Here is a 27,583-nt window from a genome sequence, read left to right as displayed (position 1 = left end):
CTGGACGGGATTTTTTCATCAACTATGACTTTTAATTGTAGACTTTTCTGTATTTTATTTTTATAAGTACACAAGAGACTCCTCTGTCATCAAAGGATAAATACAAAAGTCTTTACTGATTTAATATAATAAATGCGAAAGTAACTGTTAGTAAAGTCTCTCTCTTGCTCGCGAAACGCCAAAACTAATGAACCTATTTAAATCAAACATAGATGGCCTTACTACAAAAACTTAAACGCCTGTTTTACACTTGTCTACAAAAATTGTGGCTCCAAAATGAACCATATGTCAACGTCATAATTTGTCATTTTTTTAGACAAGGCTTAAACTGACGTTAAAAAGTTTTTGTGGTAATACGGAGATTGTCTAGGTCAGTGGTTCCTAACTTTTTCAATGTCACTACCCCTGAGAACAAGTATGGGAATTGAGTTTACCCCTAGCCAATTAAAATAATTAAAACCACACAAATTCGAACGAAAATATGTTTATTATCTAACTAAATTCTAAGAAATTGCACGTTTAGGTAACTAGTAAAGTAAAGTAATATGTAAATCTTGGAGTTAACTAGTGTGAAGGTGGCATGAGAGCGCCTTGCTACCGTTTACCGTACTTTGTTTATTGCTATTTTAATACTATTTCGTGCCATCCCGTGTTACCCCCTTAGAATCTCCGTTTTACCCCTGCGGGGGTAATTACCCCCAGGTTAGGAACCACTGGTCTAGGTGGAGTATCAGAAGGAACATAGGGTAGCAGTTCCTTTGGGACATTTACCTATACACACAAGTATATCTCACCCGTATATTTCATTAAATAAAAATATATAAGTAGATATACATATAACACTTCTCCGATGAAACTTGTCACAAACTTACTGTCTTCCCTGAAATGCAATTCAACAAGATAAAATAATTTGCAACCGTAAAATATAAGAGCGAATCTCATCGGCCATGCTCGGCGGAGTGCCAAAATCTGTCAAATCGCCGCAGTTTATGTAGGTCAAGTATTATCTGCTGATAAAGCTCGTCAAACGGCCATGCACGCCTCATTTTAATTAAGTATTAAAATACTTATGATATGGAAAGTGTTCAATTGTTTTGTGTGATCAGAAAAGTGTAGGTTTGAGTGTTGCACAGAAGGCTGAGTTGAGATTTGAGATCAAGGTAGACTTTGTTATAAATTGGGCTGTGTCAAGAATAATTAACTTGTAAGGCTAGGGCCTCATAGGGCCCTTGAATGCATTTCAAACTTCTGAAGTGTTTAATTTAATTATAGTTTTCCTGTCATCAAATCCGTCCACCTTCTGTGTAGTTGTGTCATAGCGTAGTATAAAAGAATAAAAAATACTGGAAAGCAAAAAGATTCAAAAGGAAAATACCTTACCTATTTGTTTCGTGAAAGCATAAATGTGAAATGTATTTGAGGAAAGTAAGGCTTAAAATGTACCTATGTGTGTTAGTGTGAAGCAAAATGCAAGTTGAATAAAAGCAAAATATGAAGAAATAATTTAAAATTGTTCAAAATGCGGGCGAGAGAACGCTTAAGCGAATGCGTGGAGTGTAACCGCGGTATTTCATTTATTTTCAAACTCCCAACACTTTGCATCGCATCGCTTTCACTGTGCAAACGTTCTATTTAGAATTCCATTGAAAGTTTAGATGAGTTATTCAACAGCGATCCCTCATGTAACCACCGATGGATCACTAAAACAAAGTTTGCATAACGAAATTGTTTGGAATTTTGAAACCTGTGCACTGGGCATATTTGTCATGATCTGTGCACTGACCAGACAAGGCGGTCTTTGCACTGATCAATTTCGCTCTCACTCGCAGTTTGAACGGTGCATAATAAAGGAAATAGAAGTGCTGTATTAGACATTGACTCACCAAAGTTTGGGCAGCTGTCTGGTGCTGTAAAAACAGGCTTCAGTCAGTTAAGCCAGTAATAGAATAGTCATTTTAGAGTAAAGCAGAGTGGTAGGACAGTTTTGTTAGTAGATAGTCGGCGAGTGGTATGTTCAAACTGCGGGCACGGCCGGTATCGTGAGCTGAGCTGTGAAGCGGTAACATTTGCGCCCGCGACGTGTGAGGGGTTCAATTGGAAGTAAGGTGACATTTGGATTGTTCAATTTAATAGAAGTCGGTTGTGTGAGAAGAAACTGCACGATGTATTGTTTGCTATGTAGAGTTCGACTGTATGTGTATTCAAATGTTGACTCCGCTGTAAGTATCTTCTTCAGTCTTCAAGTATTAATTTTATATCATAGTACATAATATCTACATGAAAATTACAATTTGTGTTCGCTTAAAGTACCTGCCTAATATTTGAGTTGCACAATGCACAATCATCCTAAAGTTTTATTTATATACTAGTATGAATTATTGAAGCATTTACTCTGAACGTGTATTATATAAATGTTAAATGCATACAACAAATTGCTTATATTCGCTTCCATTTTTAAGAAGCTTAAATTCTGCAAACAGTAGCACTGCAGAAATAACATATATCTTGCAATTCTGCATGAATAGTTCAAGTCGTTAGTGCATCGTTCGAGAGCAGGCTTGTAGATTGCACTGCATACATTGCAGTCGAGAAATGTGTGCATTAGTATTTTTGATTACTTCTTGATTGAAAGAACTGTCAATATTTAATACTAGCTTCCGCCAGCGGCTTCGCCCGCATGGTGTGTTGATAAAAAGTAGGCTATGTGTTAATCCAGGGTATCACCTATCTACATACCAAATTTCAATCAAATCGGTCTAGCCGTTTTTGCGTGTTTGAATAACAAACATACATCCATACATTCTCACAAACTTTCACATTTATAATATAAGTAGGATATAAGTAGGATTGGTAGTATTAAAGGCTTTAATTTTGTGTCGGTTTGTATTTTGTTTGTACGCGGTTTTAATGAATCTTTAATTTTAATCACTTTCGGATCGGAAAGTGATTTTAATTTAAGTGCCTTTTCACATCAGATGCCGAACAGCAATGGCCAAACAAGCCAAATAAATATTTTTTGTTGTAAAACAACAAAAAATATTTATTTAGATCTAATATACACAGAAACATTCGCAAGAATTTTATAAGGATATTATACATCTGGAGCATTGTGTTGGACGGTTGTGAAACTTGGACACTGACTAAACAGGATATAAGCAGACTGGAGGCTTTTGAGATGTGGTGCTGGAGGAGGATGGAGAGAATTAGTTGGACGGAAAGAATTAGCAATGAAGAAGTACTAAATAGAATAGGGAGTAGAAGACAACTATTACATAGCATAGAGAACAGGAGAGGAAAAATGATAGGACACCTTATACGTCACGACGATTTTATAAAAAACATCGTGGAAGGGAAAGTCGAAGGAAAGAGGGGAAGGGGTCGTCCAAGGTACATCTGCGTGAAACAAATTAAAGAGAAGGTGAATGTTGTGACGTATAAGGAAGTTCAGGAGTTGGCGCTAGATAGGCGTAAATGGAAGGAGCTGCACCGACAAGAGCTGGGCTCTTAAATTGAAGAGACAATTTTTATCTATACTATTTAAAATGAAAATGAAAAAGTCTAAGAGAGAAAAATAGCTAAAAAGATTGCTGTCTTTATTTACTATACCTATTACAGTCCATTTTTCTATAATCAGAAACAGTTTACAGTAACAAAACAAAAATAATGAACCTGAAAAAGTACCTAGTTACATTCGAGTAAGTTTGTAGATATTATTAACGGCTTTCGATCAGCAACTGTCAGCTGCAGGCGGCTTCTGATAGCTTGCGGCCGATCGTGTGGCTTTCATTGCCGGTGCAGGGTTAATTACTTTACTTTTCGAAGTTTTTTTTTATATAAATTGTTGAATGACGAGTATCTTGTGTGTTTTATGTACTCAAAACCTAGCGTTTGTTTTATTCCACAATAATGTTGAATATGTGACATAATATGTATATTCTATGTACCTAATAAGGCAAACGCTTCCATAGATAGAAAACCTTTCTTGTATAAACATCTAGTGATAGAAGAAATAACATTAATTCGAAAAGAAACACGGCTCGAGCTATATCTCGGGAAGATCTACTGCAAAGGCATTACATAGATATATATTCGTGTGGTATTTATTAACGGCTTTCGATCAGCAACTGTCAGCTGCAGGCGGCTTCTGATAGCTCGCGGCCGATCGTGTGGCTTTCATTGCCAGAGGAGGGTTAATTGCTTTACTTTTGCAATGTATCTTGAATGTAGAGATTTTTGAACTGACAGAGATAGCTACAATATGATAAGAGATGAGCTCTTGTTCTTCTTGTTATCATAAGTTACTTACTGTAACAGTTTTATTGATGGTCTCGATTTTTTGCTAAGAATCTTGCATAAAAAAGATAACTATTGTGCGTTTAAGAAATATAAATGAATAGGTAAATGTATGTTGGTAAGAGAGCCAACTTTGCATAATGAATATTTTACCTACTATCAATAACCTAAAACTTAAAGAAGAACTGGACTGGACCCTGTTGTCTTTAATAAGATGCGGACGACAACAAACCCGAACTTATCCAATTCATCATGAAAGTCAGAATACAGGATTATCGTCACATGGAACAACACTCGATAATCCAGTGCCAACCAGTACCCAATCAAAAATAGATGCTAGAGCTATCTGAACATCAGAGCTTCGATAACAAGTCCGTACTCGCAAACAGCACAAAATATTCGACCGATTGTCAAACCATATCGGTGGGCCGTGAGATAAATTGTTCTATCTGGCAGAACGCCAGGGTTCGCCTCCTATCCTATATGTTCCAACTGACCTCATGTGGTACATAATGATGTTGCCCATTCTTCTGAGAAATTGATGCTTTTGGGTACTGTTGGTTGTTTTTCTTGGGTAAAGTGCATTGTTGAAGGTGCGTTTTAAGTCTTGTCTAGCTAATTTTTTTAAAGTGGGAATATAATTATTTTTTTAGGTCTAATATAAATTAAATTAATTGAAGAACTCATCAAATGTATGGACCAACTGGAAACACCGAGCTTTGTTCAAATATTAATTATATTGCAATAAAAACTAAAAGCAAAATAAGATTTTTTTTTTAATAAGTAGGTCATATCACCCTAACAAACCGCTGATATTATGTAGGTAATCGTGATAAGAATATTTATCTATTTTCTCCTATGTTTGGTGAGTAAGGGATATCCCTGTAGTTCCGTTTTGCTTTGCATAATCCTAGGTACCTACATTATGGTATTCTGAATACTACAAACTTTGCCAAACTCAGATTCATTACAGCAGTCATGTTTATAACATTAGACCAACAAGACTTCAAGATCTTCTTTTAATAAATTCCATTGATTAAAACTTCTCTCCCCAAACTTTAGAAGTTACAAAGATCCTTACGTTACTTTTAACAGATCTAATTATAACAAATTAATGAGTACCTTCAAGACACGTAACAATGGATTTTAGGCTGATGAGAGAAAAATGAAACGTTCCAGTTAAGGGTCAATCCCCACTGAAAGAGCAGCGGCCGGCAGCGGCCGTAAATGCAAGTGTTTGAGCGCGAGCGCGGCGGGCCGCGCTCTTACATTGTCCGTGCTCTTACGGCCGCTGCCGGCCGCTGCTCTTTCAGTGGGAATTGACCCTTAATGTCTCATTGTACTCAGAAAGAAATCGTGTCTAAGTTATGTAACGCTTGGTGCGGTCGTTCCGCGGATGGGTGACCATTTAGTTATGACAAGTTCCTCCACGTTTTGTGATACGGCACGTTAAATCAGTGGTTGGCAGTTTTTAGGGCCGTTTTTGACAACCTTAAAAAGATTCACAGGCAGTTGTAACTGGGTTTAGGAGGTCAGATAGGCAGTTGCTCCATATAAAACACTGGTACTCAGCTGCACTAGCTAGACGAGAAACCGACCCCAACATAAATAGTAAGATAAAATAAGGTGGGCTGGTTAGATGATGTGCAATCTGACAAAAGTCTTCTTATATTTTGTTGCTGTTTATAGCAGCATAACTGTTATGTTATGAATATTCACGTTTGACTTACAGCCAGTTTCTTCATCAAAAGTTAAAGCCAAAGTAAAAGTCAAAGTAATGTCTAAAGTAAAAGTAACGGTCAAATTCAATTTTTCTATTAGTTTTGCTGTCACTTTAGCCTTGAAAAAACGTATTTGACCATTACTTTTACTTTAGACATTACTTTAACTTTAACTTTTGTTGAAGAAACTGGCCGTTAGTAAAAAAAAACCTTTTTTAGTCGTATTCTTTGTTCAAAGCCGTTCTTTTGTTTGTTTCTTTAAACATTTTGTTTTCAAAAGCTACCCCTTCATTTACTTTTGTATGACTAAATTGAGCTCGTGTTTTTATAATTTTAATTTCTTAATTTACATAATATTTATTCTACGAAATTTGACCTGTATTTTAATTGTACCTAGTTATTGTTAAGGGATAATCCAAAACAAGCACAAACTGTGTGTACCCACTCACAGACTTCATAAGGTTCATGGATCATTTTTGGGGCTCGGTATCCGCTTTTACAATAAACTACCTCTAACTTTACTACAATTACCGTTTCATGCATTTAAATTACAAGTAAAGTCAATTCTTTCAAAGAAGGCTTATTATAGCTTAGCTTATTATTTAAATGATAGGAATAGTTGGTCGCTAAGTTGAACGCAAGGCAGCTCATTCTTGTTATCGCTATAACTAAATTTTAAACTTATTATGATTATTTTTTACTAGCTATTATTTTTTGGAGAAAATTACTATTAGCTTTTTTGGAGAAAATAATAATACTGTAGTCCTAGCAGGTACACCTTGTTTGTGTTGTACAGCTACAACATAACCATCTGCGCATGTGGGTGGGCACGCCGATTTTATGCTTATGTTAAAAATACATTTTTATTTCAGTAACAGGAGGCTTTAGATACAGTTAATAGACTATAAGTAATGCTTGAGTGCTTAGTATTTATGGGTGTAAATCTGTGTGCTAGCCTACTTGTGTTAAGTTTGTATTGTTTTTTCTTTCCTAATTTTATATAATGGTTATCATGTGATAATGATATTTTTATTTGACTTGTTTTGTATACATTCTGGTTCTTCAAACCTTACAGACAGACATGTGTTGCTGGGGAGTTTGTTGCGCCACTTCTTCTTCCCAGCAAAAACACATAGGAAGTGGTGAAGGGCGGGCGTTTTGGGGGCTGTCTTTTGTTTTTGACGTTCGAAAAGTGCTGATTTATCAGCCTAATTTGAATAAACGATTTTGAATTTGAATTTGAATTTGAATCCACCCACAGGGTATTTCATAATAATTTCTATTTTCAAATTAAACAGGTAACTAACCTGTTCCGCTTTCGCCTTTTTTACAATGTTAATTTCAAAATAAACATTTAATTTACCTGTAATGTGTATTTTGCAATTCACATCCCACAACTAGGTCCTTCATGATTATAATTTCTAAATGCATCAAGAGCTATTAAAGTTACAGGTACATTTAGCATCTCCTTTACAATATAAATCATGGTCCCACCTAACCACATTTCTGTAATCCTCTTCTATGCACCTTTGTTACAAACGCAACTCCGCCATTTTTCCTCGAAGAGAGACGGAAAGATTTCCCTAAGCTCGTTATAATTAAAGCCCACCTCTGTGAGGTGCGCTCTCGTTGAAATTGCATCGTTCGTTGCGCAGCTGAGCGCGTTAAACGCCAGTCCTTAGCTTGTGAGATGTATAGGGTGACCATCTGTGGTCGAGGGTTAGGAAGAAGTTTCGAGTTTACTTTTATGAGTAAGACATGTGTTACAGTATGTTTTGTAATGCAACGATGTGACGCGGTATTTTTTTTTACTTATTAAGAACAACTGAATTGAAATTTGTGTGTTCCCAAAAAACATATGAACGTTTCTAAATCCAACCAATTTAGTTTGCATTTGAACATTTATTAAAGCTAAGTCAATGACGATAAAGAAGTGAAATCATTTTGAGTTCTTCAAATTAAGTAATCATAGGGACCCCAGCGAAAAATGAAATGTAGCCTTTTGGCAGGTCATTGTTGGTGTCTTTTTTCAATGAAAGTCTATCTGGTTACACACTTTTTATCTTTCAATAGGAAAGTAATAATTTAAGTCCTTGACATTCGAATAAAACCAAAGTAAATACGTAGTTTTCTATATAAATGTAATATTTATTTGATCTAACATGTGGGTTCAGGCGCCGCCGATGCTTCGATGAGCAGATACACGAGCAGAGTTAATCAGAGCGGTAAGATCATTAACAACATAGACATATATAAATATGTATAGTAAGTTGCAATAAATGTAGGCATATTTTCAAAATTCTACATGCTTTTGTACCCAAAACCTTCTCGTTAGTCTGACAAAAACTATTCTGAAAACCACATCAATATAAGTTTAGGTTAACGTGAGATAATCGCACAGAAACATACATACGTGCCTAGAGTAGGTCCATTCACATACATTCATACAGCTCGAACCGAGAACTCCTTTTTTTAGTTGGTTTCAAATTTTAAAATACTAAAACCCACTCAACAAACCAAATTTCTTGTAGACTTGGTATTCCTTTGAATACTTAAAAAAATATAATGTAAGAAACAATAAACAAAATACGGTGTTTTATTTTTTAATACCTACCATGTCAATTATTCTCATGGGAGAAGGTTTGACTCCTTATTCTTAAACATTGTTTTACAATTTTTAAACTCCCTAAAATATATGCATGAAACACAATATTGTATCAATATTTAATTTACTTTCCTACCGTAAGTATACCTGCCTACTTCATTGCCACGGGAAGCCCCGTTTTATTTGTACAAAAGTAGGTCAGCGACCTGCCGTTTATTTTTCATTTATTTTTATACTAAAGAACACAAAAAAGTCGGTTCATCACAAACCAACTTACAAAATACTATACTATTATTTCTGAATACTCAAAAAGAATTTACGATCTTTATTTAGTTAAAGGTTTGAGTTATTTGCCCATTCTAGAGTATCTATAGAGATGAATGTAAAAGAAAATTCCTGGTATATTTTTTTCCTTTTGCCTTGCCCATTTCAAAGAGAAGAATGGACTAGAAACTCCACGACATCTTTTTAAAGTCCAAAGTTTTTTCCAGTATATGAATTGAAAATCTGTATTTACTTATGTTATCATACTACTTTAGATTACATAAAAAGCGACATAATTTATTTATTTTATATAGTATGTAGTTTTCATTGTTACGATAACCATATCCACAATAGCCTAAAATTCACTATTGGAGAATATATTCGCATTGATTGTAGGCCGTTTCAATCGGCTCTGCCGTAATTACGCCCGGCAGGTGTCGATAACATGCTAATAGTATATAAAGGTGCCGATGCACTAACATAGTCCGTCTAGTACCCGTTAGTGTCAGGCCGAGATGGGTTACTTAACATCTACATAATTTGTGGAGGTAGTAAACCAGTATTTATTGTGGTAATGCTAAAAAACGTGTTTTTATATACGGAGATGGGACGTGCGTTGATCAATAAGCATGAATTCAAGGGTATGTAGATTTTATATGTCTTGCTTTTAATTCTGAATTTTACGATAATTACGATATCTTTGCTGTTAATATGAGCACCAAAATATTTTTTTAAATTTATAGAACCCTAAAATACTATTTGATGTACGTATCATATTATTAACATTTAGAGCAGGTATACATGTAGGTTCTTGCCTAGTAAGATAGCCTTTTGCTACTTCTTCTTGCCTATTTCTTCTACACTAAATCTATAGATAACAATAGTTAACATCGAATAGCAGAATGCAGTTGGCTATCTATCTACAACATACATGAAAATTCACTTCAAACCCAACCTCTCAAATTTACATTCATCTCGAAGAGAGCGCAATCACTCATAAAAAGATCTTGCTTGATAAACGTATAAATATATTTATGAAATATCATTTATTCTCTAAAACCGTATTCATATATCATTCAGAGGCTGTTTTGTGGCCGTCACATACCACGCCAGACAACGGGTTGTGCGATGCCAGTTCAAATTCTGGCACGATACCAAAAAATATTAAGTGTAATATAAATTTTCTGCCAGCAAATGATTTTAGTATGAACACTGGGCGCCCAGTTGGCAAAGGTGGGCAGTTTTTTTTTAATCAATATTTGTGTTATCAGTTTGGAAGATGTGTTTTTGTTTTTGAAATGGTAAAATTATATGATGTAAAGACTAATCTATTCGCTGTTGAGCCTGAATTATTTTTGTTCATATTAATATACGCAGGTACCGTATACCATGTTGGTGTACCCAATATTCTATCACATCTTATTTATCTAAATATTTTGAGTGTGTTACCACAAAACAATATTTTTTATTAATGTGTATAGTATAATAATTATTTTGCAACTTTCATTTATTTTCAAGCATATAATTTACATTTTTAAATATTAAATATAAAAATAAAAAACATTTAAAAATATAAAAAATAGGTTGCCACCGATATCGGGCACAGGGTCCAAGGTACCGGTGGTTAGGGTCCCAGAGACAGAAACCTCCTCACAATACGTGCCGTATCAAGGAGTACTGCCTTCTGAATCAGTCCCTTGATCCAGCCGCCCAACGAGAGCCTCCTGAGGTGTTCGTCGAGGCTCTTGGCTATTAAACCATTGGCCGTAACGACAATCGGCACAACAACAGCCGTGTCGACACTCCACATGGCGACAACCTCGTGCGCTAAGTCGAGATACTTTATTTGTTTCTCTTTCTCAGCTTTCACAAGGTTCTCGTCATGCGGAACGGCGACATCGACTATCATCGCGCGGCGCGCTGATCGATCTATCACCACAATATCAGGCTTATTGGCTACAATAGTCCTGTCAGTGATGATAGATCGATCCCAGTACAACGTGATATGGTCCTTTTCGAGAACTGGGTCGGGCGCATACTTGTAGTACGGTACCTCAAGGTCTACAAGGTTGTATTGCAGAGCAAGCTGCTGGTGGATAATCTTGGCCACTTGGTTATGTCTGTGCAAATATTCACCATTAGCCAAACGAGAACAACCAGATATAATATGTCTGATAGACTCACCCGGATGGTGACATGCCCGACATATGTCAACCGTCCCGTCTTTCACGATATATCTCCGGTAGTTATTCGTAAGGATAACTTCGTCCATAATTGCACATACAAACCCTTCGGTTTCTCCAAACAAGTCACCGAAGCGTAGCCAAGATACGGACGCATTGAAGTCTACATCGGGGCCATGAAGAGCCCCGAAGAAGCGTCCGTGTAGCTGTTTGCTCTGCCATACCTCCTTGCGATCATGGGTAGTTAGTACCACAGGTCTGCGCCAGTTCTCATTTGCCAACGATAGCGGGGTGAGTCCTTTGTCCACTGCTACCATATCACGATGCATACCCACGTCGCTTTTGAGAAGATATTCTCTGAGACTGCACACCTCACGGTTGTGGAGCGTCTTTGCATTTAAAAAGCCTCGGCCTCCACATTTCCGTGGGATGTACAGTCTCATCACCGACGATCGTGGGTGATGCATTCGTTCTGCGGTCAGCAGTGTGCGGACTCTCCTATCCAAGGCATCCAATTCAGTTTGAGTCCATTTGAGTATGCCGAAGGAGTACATCAGGACTGGCATGACCCAACCATTATAGGCGCGAACCTTGTTGCCGCCTGATAAGGAACTTTTTAGGACCTTATTCAGGCGGCCAAAGAAACGCTCCCGTAATGACTGTTTCATGACAGCCACATTGATGCCTAACCCCTCCGCCATACCCAAGTATTTATATGTATCGTTTGCGGAGAGTGATCTCAGGTTTATGGAATCTGAGAGTTGTACTCCCTCAGATTCCACAATTCCCCCTCGCTTTACATGCATGACTGCACATTTGTCCACACCGAACTCCATCCTGATGCAACTACTGAAATTTTCAGTGATCTTCAGTAGCTTCATCAGCTGCAGTTCTGTAGTGGCAAACAGTTTCAGATCATCCATATAAAGCAAATGGGATATAACCTGACCCCCTCTCCGCAAAGGATAGCCCAGCCCCGAACCCTCTAGCAATGTGCTCAAAGGGTTCAAGGCCAGGCAAAACCAAAGTGGACTCAAACTGTCACCCTGGAATATTCCCCGCTCGATCTTAATAGGATCGCCGGTCCCTTCAATTTGTCTACATCCTGGATAGTGAAGAACCGTTCTCCATTGCTCCATACATGACGCAAGAAAGGCGCGTAGAGTTGTATTTATTTTATACAACTCCAGTACCCTCCTAAGCCATGCATGGGGGACCGAGTCGTAGGCCTTCTTATAGTCTATCCAACATGTCGACAAATTCTTTCGGGATCGTCGAACCTGTTGGCTGATGACCATATCAGTGAGGAGCAGCTCCTTAGTAGCACGGGACCCCTTCTTACATCCATTTTGAGAAACTGACATAATTGAATATTTTTCAATATGTTGGTTTATTTTTAATCTCAAAATAGATGTAAGAAGTTTATAGACCGTCGGTAAACAAGTGATCGGTCTATAATTTTTGGGTTCCGCGGTACTGCCTGATTTATGGAGCAGATGGGTAACTCCTGTTGTTAGAAACTGTGGGAGCGACCCGGCTTCTAAGGATGACTGAAACTGTGATGCTAAACAGGCGTGTGAACTTTGCAGCCACTTTAACCAGAAATTGTGCAGTCCATCCGGTCCTGGTGATTTCCAGTTTTGCATCGGACGAACTGCACAGGCTACGTCGGAGGAGGTAATATTGACCTCCTCCATTTCTGGTATTTGTTCACACTTCCGTTCAACATCACGTGTCCAGTCACCCTCCTCGTGAAATACGGGCGTCGACCAGAGGTTGCGCCAAAACGTGTTTGTGGCACCATCATCCGGCCGGCTCCCGTCCATCACGTATTGCTCAGGTCGCTCCCAAGTTCTATATACCCATCTTTGATCACTCTGGAACATACGATTCTGGGTGTAACGTTCTACCCGTCGTTTATACCTTCGAATACGGCTAGCCCATGCACAGACTTTTTGCTTCAGGAAGTCGATGCGCTCCGCGATACGCGGCATATATTCATGAGGACTGAGTCCAGTCCCCATGAATGCACGTCTCACAAAGCGCATCACCCGTGGTCGGGTATTACCCTCCCTGAAGCAATATAGTTTGCCGATGAGTACTCTGGCCCCCTCGATACGACGCTCAATCCTGCACTGCCAAGCTGGTACCGCTGATTTTGGTCGTGTAGCTCTGTTACTGTCAGGGAATTTGACATTAGCTACACGACATGCCGCAACAGCCGCGCAATACATAATTGAGTGTGTATCAAGGAGGTCTTCGCTGTTTTCAAAATATTTTTCCAACAGCGAATCCAGAGCACACACCAACGCCCTATTCTGTCTGTGCATAGGCAAGCGAGGTAGTCGCGGTCGGTTTTCGACGGTACTTTAATAATTATTATTTATTAAAGTATCTCGACTTAGCGCACGAGGTTGTGGCCATGTGGAGTGTCGACATGGCTGTTATTGTGACGATTGTCGTTACAGCCAATGGTTTAATAGCCAAGAGCCTCGACGAACACCTCAGGAGGCTCTCGTTGGGCGGCTGGATCAAGGGACTGATTCAGAAGGCAGTACTCCTTGAAACGGCACCTATTGTGAGGAGGTTTCTGTCTCTGGGACCTTAACCACCGGTACCTTGGACCCTGTGCCCGATATCGGTGGCAACCTATTTTTTATATTTTTAAATGTTTTTTATTTTTATATTTAATATGTAATAAATATGTGCAAGAATAAATAAATGAAATACATCATTTATTATACAAAGCACTTAATTAACATAGAAACATCGTAACTAAAAAGTAACGATGTGATTATACAGTGGGATTCAAAACCAGACGTTCTAAATAATTAATTTGACGCTCAAATCATTGCGGAGACCTGCTTTTGTGCGTTTTAATTAAGTTGACGGCTGCAGTCATTATAATTATTATAACTTTTGTAGGAATAACGTGTGGCTTGAGAATATTTTTTCAATTTCGTAATATTTTTTGTATTAAAGATTTAATTAATCTATAATTACAATATTGTTTTCTTAATTCAGTACGCTTTACGCTAAAATCGCTGAATCAATTGTGATGACTTTTAAGTATGTATCAGTTCCTATGTATTTATGTTCAATGCAAGTGATCTGTGTAACCTCTGTAGGAAATCCAAATAAATAAATATATACTAAAGCAGATGATTAACCGCTTTATTTTTCGGATGTGTAAAGTTGGAACCTCTAGTGAAACCGCAAACTACAGCAAGCTTCTAACTTAATACAAGCATAGCCTAGCTTAATATTAACCCTGTGTCAGACTAAAAGCTGTATTCTCTAATAACAAGCTGAGCTCAGGCGTCAACCTGCTAATAATAATAATATCGTGAAGTCTAGACGTGTGTCTAGACCGAGTCATTGGCCGAGCTTATTATTTCCTAGACTAACTTCCGGACAGGCTTCACAGACTATATTAGATAGTAGACTGTAGACTGTCTATTGGAACATAATGGCGTCCACGGCCGATTTCGGCCACGGCGGCTGTTCTCATTTAAGGAGATCAGCCAGCTGCGCAGGACATATTATAGTGCACGAGCATTTGCGCAGACATAGGTGCACTCACTATTCCTTCACTCTCATAACCCGATGGGACGGCAATCCGACACGACCGGAGAGAGATTAGGCGCAGGACCGACATTTACGTGCTCTCCGATGCACGGGTGAATCAATCACCAACTTCCAGACTACAGGCTGCTTTGTGAAAGTCTAAGAAAACCCACAAAGCGATTTCGGCCCGACCCGGGAATCGAACCCGAGACCTCGAGCACAGCAGTCGCGCTTGCGACCACTAGACCAACGAGGCAGGATTGGAACATATAGAGAAGAGGAATAGTGGAATTTTATTGATGTGTTTCAGATAATCATAATGTAGAAGCAATGTGAGATTTTGTTGATCCAAAGCACTAATCAAATATGTTATAGTGCCTAAAGACAAAAGTCTTCAATCAATGCGTCCTACCTGTCATGACTTACGGAGCCGAAACGTGGACACTGTCGGTACGGCTGGTTCACAAGTTTAAAGTCGCTCAGCGGGCTATGGAAAGGGCTATGCTCGGCATTTCTCTGAGGGATCGCATCAGAAATGAGGTAATCCGTCAGAGAACCAAGGTCATCGACATAGCCCACCGAATCAGCAAGCTGAAGTGGCAGTGGGCTGGCCATATTAGCCGAAGAACCGATAACCGTTGGGGTAAACGAGTTCTAGAGTGGAGACCACGCCTCGGCAAACGTAGTGTAGGACGTCCTCAGGCACGGTGGAGTGATGACTTGCGCAAGACGGCTGGCAGGAGCTGGATGCGAGAAGCCGAAAATCGATCTCAGTGGCGTGCACTTGGAGAGGCCTATGTCCAGCAGTGGACTGCGATAGGCTGATGATGATGATGAAACAAATATGTTTGTTTGACTTTAGATGTTTCTAGTTCCCTGTGGTTATAACCACGTCTCAGGAGAACCACTCCTGCAACTGGGTATAAGTTGGCCCATTTCTATGTTCTTTCTCATTATGTACATCTGTGTACCTTTCATTTAAATTGGTTTGGTACTTTTGGCGTGAAAGAACGACTGATGGACAGAGTGATTTTATTTGTATTAGATATATTAGCAAAGATTTCTGCATACCTACCATTTAGTAGTGGATGATGCCAAGGTATATCCACATACTACCAGTTTTTGTAAGATTTATTAGTATTTATTTAAATTCCCGATAGTTTTCAACGATCACATCTAACACCTATCACATTCCCAATAATCGCCATACATACAATTAGTCACCTATGCCCTATTGACCTCAGTTTAAACACAACAGCAGGCAGGAATGTATGTTACTTGTCGCCAACATAACAATGCACTCGCGTGATGACATGATACTTATGTACTGTGTTGTTTACAGTGTAAAGTTAGTACTTTTATATGGATGACATGTTTATTGGGTTATTTTGTGTTTTATTTTGGGTGTTCATTGATTTTGATTATCGTTACGAGAAGTCTTTAGGGGAAAGTTCTAGCAAGTCAGAGCAGACTGATTCTTGCCCGCGGTTCGGCTAATTCGATTTTTTAATGTGATAACTAATTTTTGATTACTTTAGTGTGTTTATGTTACATTTTCATATCTTAAAGTCTCATACTATATGGTTTTTAGTATTCCATAAAGTATATAAGGTTTAAAGCCCACTCACATTAACAAATCACTTGTATGTATGTAATTTGTGGTATAATCCAATATTTTTTACCATACATATTTTTTACCATACATATTATCACAAACACCATTCACAATCTTGAGAAACTATTTTTTTTACATCTCACATCACGATGTGACCAGTAAAACATTTCATGAAAAGAGACCATTTCATGAAGTGATCAAATCCATCCATCGACACAGACAAATAGTTAGATTTCGCGATGTCACAGATATCCTAGGTCTAACAGATCGCCTGACATTTGCCTAATGTAGGAACATGATTTGAGTAATATTTGTCAGTAACTGTGACAGTCTAGCGGGCTAGACTAAAAGGTTTAGGAAACGGTTTGATAATGGCTGGTGTCATTGACATACCAGCATGAAATAGCTGAAAAACACGCAAAAAAAGTATGAAAAAACTGCCTCATTGATCTGGCAGTCGCGTAGCGCGACTGCAAGTCTGCTTTAAAAAAAAAAACATTTCATAATCTACACTAATATTATCAAGAGGAAAAAACTATTTTTTTGTTTGTACTAGATAAACACAAAAACTACTGGACTGATTTCAAAAATTCTTTCACCAATAGAAAGGTACATTATCTGCGAGTAACATAAGTTATATTTTATCCCGGTACGGCTAGTAGTTGCCACGGGACGTGGGTGAAACCACGGTAAAAGGTCTAGTAGATTTACAACGATATATTGATTACAGACATAAATCAAGTCTAACCTTACATTAGCACAACGTCTTTACACTCTAACAATCTTAATGACTCTCGAAGCTACTCGAACACCTCAAACAATACGGTAACAGCGACGTAGGCAGTCTTCACAAAGCTTGCCGACCATTGGCAGAATGCCAGACTACTTCTATAGTCTACCAAACTAGTCTTCACCAGCGGTTTCACTCGCGTCCCGTGGAAGCTACTCCTTGGAATCAAATAGGTAGCTTATAGACTTCCTAGATATTGGCTATCTAACACTGAAAGAACTTTTTCAACCGTTCTGGTAGTTTTTGATATTAGCACGTTCGGACAAACCAAATTTTCAGTTTTATAATGTTTAGTTTAGTTACATATCTATCTTCAATCCTCCCCGAAGAAGTAAAAGGGAGTTCAACAGATTTCAGGCAGTTCAAAATAACGCATGAGTCTTTCCGCAGAAACCTTTTACACGTACCTGAGTTAAGCTAGCTGCGAATCGTCATTATGTTTAGTAAAACCGTCATTATACCTCAAATAATACTATAACAGTGACAGTAGGCTTTTCAAAGCCTGCCAGCCACTGGCAGTAGCCTGGCACCCTGCCAGAGTGATGCAGCTTCAAAATTATACCAAACTAGTCTCCAACAGCGGACTCGCGTCCCATGGGAACCTACCACAAGCACCCTGACAAAAAATAGCCTATAACCTTCCTAGATAAGTAGATCTCTTTTGATGATTAAGTTTGACAAATATTTTACAATCATAATGATTCTCTAACACCTCAAGAAAACAATACTATAACAGTGACGTAGACAGTCTTCCCAAAGCCTGCGGACCACTGGTACCTACTGTCAGTAGCCTGGCACCGACTGTTAGAAGGCTGGCACGCTGCCAGAGATGCAGCCTCAATAACGGACAGCATGCGCTTTATGGCCACATTATTGTATGTAGCCTTTGAAGCAATTAGGTAATGGTTTCGGAAGTTTTGATAGATTGTTATAGTTTTATTGTTTTTTGGGTAAAATTATATTTAAGGTAGGTGAAGAATTCTTATGTATTTTTTTATGACTATGTATTCGTTTCACCTGCCCTTGACCGATCGTGCCGACCACGAGTGATAACTTAATCAATCGATCAAGGGTCATTATATTGGTGATTATAATATACCTTAGTGAAGTACAGATACATAATATACCTAAAATATTTACAGTCTTCCTTGCCTAGCCTTGAATCGAACCCACATATTCATACTCGAGAGGCAGTCAAGACAACTCGGCCAAAACAAACTCAATAAAAAGTAGGTACTCGTTACTAATGAAAAGACGATATGTTTCAAAATACAAAACGTCTTCAAAATCCTATCAACATTACCTCATAACCATCGATAAATATATAAACGAAATCACATAAACTACAATAACACATATTCTACAAATCCCTTCCTTTAATACGATAGTAATCACCTCCAAAAAATCTACTAGTTACAAAATAATGACAAGATGAAATATGTCATAGTGAAAAACGTCTTCAAAATCCTATCATTACCTCATAACCATCAATAAATATATAAACAACATCATATAAACTCAAATAACACATATTCTACAAATTCCTTCCTTTAATACGATAGTAATCACAGACAACATTCATTGATTGCCAGTGAGCGGTGACCTTTACAGCACAAGTGGAGCAATGGACGCGAGTCATCATGTTGACCATCAGTACATAATAAATTAATGGTTCATGGACAATCGGACAGGTGGTCTTATACTCACGTTAATATATGTAGATCGGTATGTATTTATATTTGTGTTGTGATTTGATTTTGTTCACTTTCTCTAAAAAACGGGGCAAGTGCAAGTCGGACTCGCACACGAAGGGTTCCGTACCAGTATTTATAAAACGGACCAAAAAATCACGTTTTTTATATGGGAGCCCCCATAAATATTGATTTAGTTCTAGTTTTCAGTATTTGTTGTTATAGCGGCAACAGAAATACATCATCTGTGAAAATTTCAACTCTCTTACTATCACGGTTCATCAGATTTATACTAATTGTGTGTTTGTTTGTTTGTTCCCTAAAAGCTCCAAAACCACGAGACCGATTTGAAAAATTCTTTCACTCTTGGGAAGCTAAAGTAGTTAGTAGCTCTTGGGAAGTAGTTGCTACAGGACGCGGGTGAAACCGCGGGAAAACAGCTAATTAAGAAAATTGAAAAAGATTATTTATGCAGTCGTCGAAGTCGTGGTGGCCTAGTGGGTAAAAGACCAACCTCTCAAGTATGAGGGCGCGGGTTCGATCCCAGGTCAGGCAAGTACCAATGCAACTTTTCTAAGTTTGTATGTACTTTCTAAGTATATCTTAGACACCATTGACTGTGTTTCGGATGGCACGTTAAACTGTAGGTCCCGGCTGTCATTAAACATCCTTGGCAGTCGTTACGGGTAGTCAGAAGCCAGTAAGTCTGACACCAGTCTAACCAAGGGGTATCGGGTTGCCCGGGTAACTGGGTTGAGGAGGTCAGATAGGCAGTCGCTTCTTGTAAAGCACTGGTACTCAGCTGAATCCGGTTAGACTGGAAGCCGACCCCAACATGATTGGGAAAAAGGCTCGGAGGATGATAAGATGGTCACCCATCCACGGACTGGCCGCGCCAAGTGTTGCTTAACCTTATGATCGATCACGTGGCCGTTACTTATCCACGAGCCTTTTAAATATAGTTACCATCATTTACTTATTTAATGGGGAAACGTTTTAATGAAGTATTTTACGTATAAAGCAGCTATATACATATAGGCCTAAGTCGGATTAAAACTTAACGACTTTTAAAGACGTTGGGATACTCTTAATCTTAGATCCGTTTCAAATAAATTGTTTTTGATGATTTAGAAAGTCTCTTTTTGATAATATTGCAGTAAGTATTTATTTATGTAAGACGTAAGATGTATTTTTTTGTATGTCATCAATACATAAGTATACGATGTCCAAGGATATTTAAAACATTTTATTTCAAAAAAGTAATACCGACTTTAAAACTATACTGAGTCTGACGAAAACTATGCTGAAAACCGCATCGAAATAGGTTCACTCAATCATGAGATGATCTCGCACAAACAAACAAACATATTATTTACATACAGATCAAACTGAGAACCTCTTTTTTTGAAGTCGGTTAAAAATAATGATTACTATCGATAATTTTAATAATTTCTTAAACGTACTACATAGAATGCCTTTGTTATCTAAAAATAGTACAAGTATAATAAACTTCTAATACAAATTCAAAGCTTCACAAGTCTCTAAATCTCGAACTTTACCTCAAACAAAGAAAGAAAAAGCCTCAAACAAAAGGTGCGGAACCTTAAAAACCTCCTTCCATTTGGTTGCCGACAATACAATGCATCATTTTTATATAATAGCACTACGCCAGCGTAGCTATCTACGAGCGTAGCCCCGTAGCCCCGTAGCGGCCGTAGCCGTATTGACGTAGCGCCGTAGCCTCGTAGCGTCGTAGCAATGTATTGTGGCCTGTATTTAGGCCTCAATACATTTCAATAGATGTTTCGTTATATTTTTAGTATTTATTTTGTGCTTTTGATTAATGTAGTTTTTATACATTTAATTAAGATTTTTTTTGTTAATTTATTCAATGTACAAAAATTACTTTTCTACAGATTTATTATATGTATAGATTAATGTGTAATATTTTTGGGTGAAAATATAAGCGGTCTGGTTTAAATAAATTATGTAAATAAAATGCTTTGTAATCCCGCCTGCAGTAAGCTATTAAGCGGGATTTAATCTCTATAAAATATTCGAAGTTTTTAATTGAACTATATTGATGTACAATTTTTGGGTAAACTTTTTAACTTTAAATGAAGTTTACTTTGAATTATCACTGTGACTTTTAAAAATGTTTTGTCTAGTATTATGTTAATCAGACGGGGTTAGTTTAAGGTGCTGTAAAATTATATATTTTTTTAATATACCTAATTTTGGTTAAGTCTCGGTATTATTTCTTGTTACGGTATTCTCGGTATTTAACGATTTTTTTTTTGTATTTTAAACATCTCGCCCTAGTCCATTTAGTGTACCAAAAAATCAATGGTTTTTAACACTGTGTATCCCGAGCGAAGAATTTCTATTGGATATTTAAAAACTTCTCTGCTACCGTACACTTCGTGGACTATGCACCTTTATGACAACAAAACCTTTTAACAATTTTGCTTTCATTCACACCAGTCTTCCACATCTAAAACAATTTCTGACATCGTCAGCTGAGAAGGCAACTCTAGCGACATCTACATAACTTATGAAAACTACCAGAGACGTGGAAATTTTCCATTTCCCTGTTCAGGAAATACGGAGATGCAGAATCAGTTATTACGAGCTTTTACACAGTTTTCCACTTACGGTGCAAGAAAAATGAGGCCTTCTCAAAATAGGTGCTCTTCGTGTGCTAGAATGCTTTGTGCTCCCTCATGAAGTTTTTGTTTTAAAAGGTATAAAGGAAATTTATTTGAGATTGTTTTAATTTCTGATCTTTATTTTGCAAGAAAGACTAGCTTCCGCCCGCGTGGTGTGTTGATAAAAAGCAGCCTATGTGTTAATCCAGATTATCACCTATCTACATACCCAAACAAATCGGTCCAGCCGTTTTTGCGTGAAAGAATAACAAACATACATCCATACATTCTCACAAAGTAATATTAGTAGGATATATTTTTTTACATTTTTCACCGCTTTACAGTAAGTGATAGATTAAATAGCCAGTTTAGAATTAAGAAAATAGGTATAGTTTGAGAATGTACATAAAAATTCACGACAGTAGTTAAAATAAATATTATTTGATTACCAAGCTAATTCAAAACCGGATCATTACACAGAAAACCTCTTTACTACCAACCTACTTCGAAACATATGTACTTAAATCGGAACCTATCGAACAAGGCTTAAAAATGCCTTCGCAACCTCATTACAATAAAGCCTGGCAACACTAAAATTACGTAAGATGGCGTGTTTAGTTCACGTGTGTAGTCGATTCTGATTTCAAACGATTACAGTCATGTTTAGTGTTTTTTTTTTTTATATATAATGCTTAAGTATCGCACACTACAGACTAAATAATGGGCCGACAGTCAGTGCTAGGGAAGTTTTCTTTTTTAAAGAAAATCGTTATTTTTTTGTTTTTAGTCGGTCTGACCCCAACTAAATATGTGATCATTGTAATGTGCACACTCTCGCACTCGAGTATATCTTGAACACCAATGATTGTGTTTCGGAGGGAACTTTAAACTGTAGGCCCCGGCTGTCGTTTAACATCCTTGACTGTCGATATGGGTAGTCAGAACCCTGTACGTATGACACCAGTCTAACTAAGGGGTACTTGGTTGCCCGGATTACTGGGTTGAGGAGGTCACGTAGGCAGTCGCTCCTTGTAAAACACTGGTACTCAGCCGCATCTGGTTAGGCTGGAAGCCGATCCCAACATATTTGGGAAAAGGCTCGAATGATGATGCAATGTACTCCCATACATCTTAAAACTTATCAAGTGCGGCAACTGTTGGCTGACTAAAAGACTCCGGTATGCGGCTACTCTAAGGGCTTGCGTCTGACGGCCATGTTTGCGTTTACGCGTTTCGATGACACGCAAATTGGGTTACAGGGTTATAACTTTGCGCAGTAGTGTGGGGAAATTAGTCGATTTTTTTGACGTTTGTGGTGCAACGGAAATTGGGCGTTTGGAGGTTATGTTCTTTTGGGTTAAATTAATAAGCAGTTGGACACGTTTTCTTGGAGCGATATCTACACTAATATGAAGAGGAAACGTATTTTTATTTGTTTGTTTGTAAACTACTGATATAAAAAAAAAACACAGTCGGAAAGCTACACTCTTTCTAAGAAACATCGGCTATATTTTATCCCGGTACGAGCAGTAGTTCTCGCGGGAGGCGGTTGAAACCGTGGGGAATCGGCTAGTAGATATATTCGTAAGTGCTTTTTTAAACATATTTAGACGATTTCAATTTGTGCTTATATCAAACTGACGGCTTATATTAAAAGTTTTAATCTCATCAGACTACTTACGTTAAAACTTTAAAATTATGTTAACAATTTATTTTGATTTCCCAACAACAAATAAAAATAAAACAACTCACGAAACAAAAATGGCGACTGCCAAATCTGGAAAATAAATCTCTCAAAGTGTAAAGTTGATCCTATCGATTGGGCGTCGCTCAAAGACTTTGGTAAATAAATATAAATCTCACCGTCCGTCTCAGAAGTATTTTCTAAGAAAATATTTAAGCGCACTGCCTGATGTAAGAAGTCAAAAGAACAATTTTCATAAAATTTTCTTCATTTCGCGTGCTTGAGGAAGCCTGTTTTGTTGTAAACTTTCAGATGGGTTTATGCTTTGCAAATATCATTGTTAATCTTGCCTGATGAACATTGTCTTATGTTTGTTCAGAACTTATTTGTTTGGATATTAAAAAGAATTGGATGTTTCAAAGTCTTTGATTCTGTTATGGTTTTCGACCGGATTTATTGCTTATGACTGCATTTTGTTCAAGATTTTCATTATATTTAGTACACGTCACTAGATTCCACCTACGGTTTCATGCTTTTCCCTACCCCTGTGGGAACTACTAATCGGATCTTATGTAACTATAGCCTTCCCCGATAAATGAGCTACCTAACACTTGAGATAAGGGCGTAAGCAAAGACGCAAATTCTTAAGTTTATATAATATTAGTATATATAAAAATTATGCTTGTGTTTGATACTAAATTACACAACGATCATAGTTAATTTTTCACCGTATACTGACTTGGGACAAAAACCAATACAGCCATTATTTCAAATAATAATTGTTTAACCAAGATATAAGAGATAATTTATAACTCAACAATAAACAACATACAAAGCATGATAAACATTATAATAACCAGTGAAACAATAGCGAATAGCTATTTACTATAGCGCTGATAATGTGCTCAATTAAACCAGTTGTAATCCATCAATTAATTTAACAACAATAAATTCTACAAACCATTGAGTAATCAGTGAACACGCTGTTTTCATTGTATTTATGTAACTAGTATGTAAACGCGGCGTCACATGTTTTCAGTAACATTATAAAATGTAAAAGTCTCTGTTTATCTGTGGGGCTTTCACACCAGAACTACTGAACAGATTTAAATGAAATGTAGGTACAGACAGTCTAGCTAGGGAAAGGACATAGGCTACTTTTTGACCTATTGCGATAGGTGACTATCCTGGGATGTGGGTAGAAACTTGGGGAATAACTGGTTCTACTAAATTCGAAAGTTTGCATGTATATATTACTAGCTGATCCCGCAAACTTTGTATCGTTCAAACCTTCCCTGGACCTCTACAAACATTTTAAAACCAAAATCAGCTCAATCGGCCCAGCCGTTCTCGAGTTTTTATCAGACTAACAAACAACAATTCATTTTTTTTTATATAGAAGATATATTTGTTACTTTTTCACGCTAAATCTACAGGATTTATATTGATGATACTTGGTAGTAAATAATATATCTAATTAACACAAAGGCAACTTTTAGCCATTTGCTGGAAGAATCTCCCTCGCGAAATGAGTCGAACCTCTACGAGAAGCTAGACATTTATAAACCTACAAACCACTTCTAAACGAAAGTGCAAATAAACTAATAGAGGACCTAAATAATCCATTACGAAATACACAAATTGCTTTTCCATGGCAGATGCACCGCAATTAAAACAGTTATTTCCATTACCATATTCATCGTACCCACTGGAATTCCATTACGATTTGCTAAACTATCATAGCACAATTTTATCAAGCAATTTCATATTTAAATGGTTAGACTATAACGTATGAACGATCCCATTTGTAATGGAAATGGAATACTGGAAAAATATTTTTCTTTCAACCTTAGTACTTAGAATTTTCGTATTTTTGTATGTTGATATATTCACGTTTTTTGATGTCTTGTGTGTCTTTTTTGAGAATGATAAATGTTATTCTGAATGAAATGAAATTAATATTGGTTTTAAAATATGGTTCTTTAAACGTATCTCTATCTAATATTGTAAAAATGATTTATTTGTAGCTCTGAAAATACTGATCTGGTTTAAAAATTCTTTGGCTGTTGGCAAGCTACACCAGCTCCCAATGTCTTAGGCATTTTATACGGGTATGGAAATAAGTTCCTCCGAAACGTAGGTGAAATCGTAAGAAACAGTTAGTTACTTACATACATTTTCTATTGGTTTTTAATTCGTCTTTTAGTGTTTCTCATTTTGACAGTGAATTTAAAACAATTTTTCCGAGTTATTAAAGTTTTTTTGGTCATAAAAACAACTGACATGTCTGTTACTAACGCTACATATACATCCTTATTTTTATTACTTCGCGGGAATGGCTCAAATGCGTGTTTTGTCTGTTTCATGACGTATAACAAAAGTTACTTTTTATGGTACGTAAAAGTAATAATATTTTTTATAACCGCAAAAAACTGTTTACGATTGTACCAGGAAAATTCGATACAAGGCATAATATCTTCTAATAGCTTATTAAAACTTGGTCATTAACTATTTAATATAAATAGTTATGATAACTGTGATATAATTAGAACAATAACGTTGTGAAAATGACGATAAAACTTTTATCACGTTTATTTAAACGATTTTTGTTCTTCATAACAAAGAATCGATATTCAAACTCGATTTTAAATAATCACATTCGTTCCAAAATTGAATTTGTTTCCCTAATATCGAGAGCGAGACACAAAACGAAATTAAAATTCCGACGTTCTTGTCATGTAAAGAATTTTATTGGGATTTTGCTGCTTTCTACAATAATGGAAATACTTCAAAGGTACGCCATTCGAAGTAAGTTCCTCCTAATTCTAAATCAATGGAATGGAAAATTCTAATATTCAGATAAGTTTAAAATACGCGATAACGATTTTAGAAATAGTGACAGAAATATCTGGAATATTTTTACGAATACTTCCACCTATTTATGGGTCCTAAAAACATAAATATTGTCTATTACTGTAAATATTGTTCGATATTCAAAACCATCTCTTATTTTTTCTAAATTATCGTAACCCTAAAAAAGCCCTTGTGATCTTACTCATCGTAAGAATATGGTAATTTTTACGCAAAGACTTTGAAGTCTAACGGCCAGTATCTTCATCAAAAGTAAAAGTCAAAGTAATGTCTAAAGTAAAAGTAACGGTCAAATTCGTTTTTCCAAGGCTAAAGTGACAGCAAAAGTAATAGAAAAAATGAATTTGACCGTTACTTTTACTTTAGACATTACTTTGGCTTTTACTTTTGATGAAGAAACTGGCTGTAAATGAGAAATAAAATATTCCGCCGCTCGGAACACGAAGGTAATCGTGATAACACTCTAATAAGCAAACACAATGTACTTGTTAGCGATACAATATAACGTTTACCTAAAAATCAGGTCAAATGTTTGAAATTACCTGATTTTAACTACTTTCGTACATGTTCAGGTAATTAGATTTTATTTTTTACGTGAAATGTGCGTTTATTTACTTGATATCTAGTAGATCTATTGTGATGCACTATTCAGATGATCAGGGATAGGAAAGTCTTTGATCTAAAGTTGAGAAGGTTCAACACATCGCAGGCTCTATTGAAAGTCGATACTCTAATTTTGGCGCAGATTTGGTGGGAACCCCGGACACACTTTTGGCGTTTTCTTTCAATTTTTGAACGAAAAGTGTAACTTGCAAACGTAATTCGTGTCAGAATTGACTCATTTTCTTACTTGAATTGGAAATATTAGTGGCTCTTGTTATAGAAGGAAATTGTATGTCTGCCAAATGTGCGCCAAACAGGTTGGTTCTCATGCGTGGGGTGTGTGCGGGCGAGCTCACCGTGGGCATCAGCTGGTCGGTGCTCCGCACGCGCGTCACCTTGTTCTTGTAAATGAGCTTCTTGAGCGCGCGCTCCACGGGCTGGTTCCACCGCATGAACATCACGTACGCGCCGTACAGCGAGAACAGCACCAGCGCCTCCTGCCAGTAGATATGGCTGTCCCGGAAACAGTATATCAACACCAGGAGGCTGACCGAGTAAAAGGAGCAATCGCGGAACAGGGGCCACCACGTTAATGTCAAAGTCGTTCTGGAGAAGAGCGCGCACGCACCGATCACGAACAATATGTTGAAGACGGCCGAGCCCACGATCGTCCCGATGCCCACGTCGTCGAACGACACGAACACGCCGATGATGGAGGTGAAGAGCTCCGGCGCCGACCCCCCCGCCGCCATGAAGGTGGCGCCGGCCACGTCGTCCCGGATGGCCAGCCGCTCGATGATGACGTCCAGCGCCGGCACGAAGAACTCGTCGCACACGATTGCCAGCGCGACGAACATGTAGCCCATGCCGATGACGTGCAGCAGCACGGCGCCCGACCGCCGCTGCTCCTCCGTGAACAGGTCGATGGGGAACAGCGGGGTCTTCTCCTCTTCTGGTGGCGGCGAGGGGCTGAGTTCGGTGGCATTAGGCTCGCTGGCCCGCGCCGCCGCCAGCAGCGCTAGCAGCAGCGCGCCACCCATGCCGCGCT

At 37.7% G+C, this 27,583-nt stretch overlaps 1 protein-coding gene across 1 annotated transcript; it reads right to left on the bottom strand.

Moving 5' to 3' along the window:
* Positions 1–399: 399 nt before the first annotated feature.
* Positions 400–27,583, bottom strand: LOC124638474 (sodium/potassium/calcium exchanger Nckx30C-like). The gene is made up of 3 exons (XM_047175444.1): positions 26,892–27,583; positions 1,884–1,907; positions 400–405 (listed from the first exon to the last, which is right to left on the bottom strand). The coding sequence occupies exons 1-3, from the start codon at positions 27,573–27,575 to the stop codon at positions 400–402; spliced, it is 714 nt and encodes a 237-aa protein (XP_047031400.1). The 5' UTR covers positions 27,576–27,583.

This window comes from Helicoverpa zea, chromosome 17 (assembly GCF_022581195.2).
Source record: "Helicoverpa zea isolate HzStark_Cry1AcR chromosome 17, ilHelZeax1.1, whole genome shotgun sequence".
NCBI lineage: Eukaryota > Metazoa > Arthropoda > Insecta > Lepidoptera > Noctuidae > Helicoverpa > Helicoverpa zea.
The sequence above is the reverse complement of the archived record's forward strand: the minus strand, read 5'-3'. Positions and strand labels throughout refer to the sequence as shown.

Excerpts from the sequence above, each read along its gene's own strand:
- LOC124638474 (XM_047175444.1), bottom strand. The coding sequence starts at position 27,575 with ATGGGTGGCGCGCTGCTGCTAGCGCTGCTGGCGGCGGCGCGGGCCAGC. Across the intron at positions 1,908-26,891 it reads CCGACCAGCTGATGCCCACG|CACCAGACAGCTGCCCAAAC; the intron begins GTGAGCTCGCCC and ends CTGTTTTTACAG.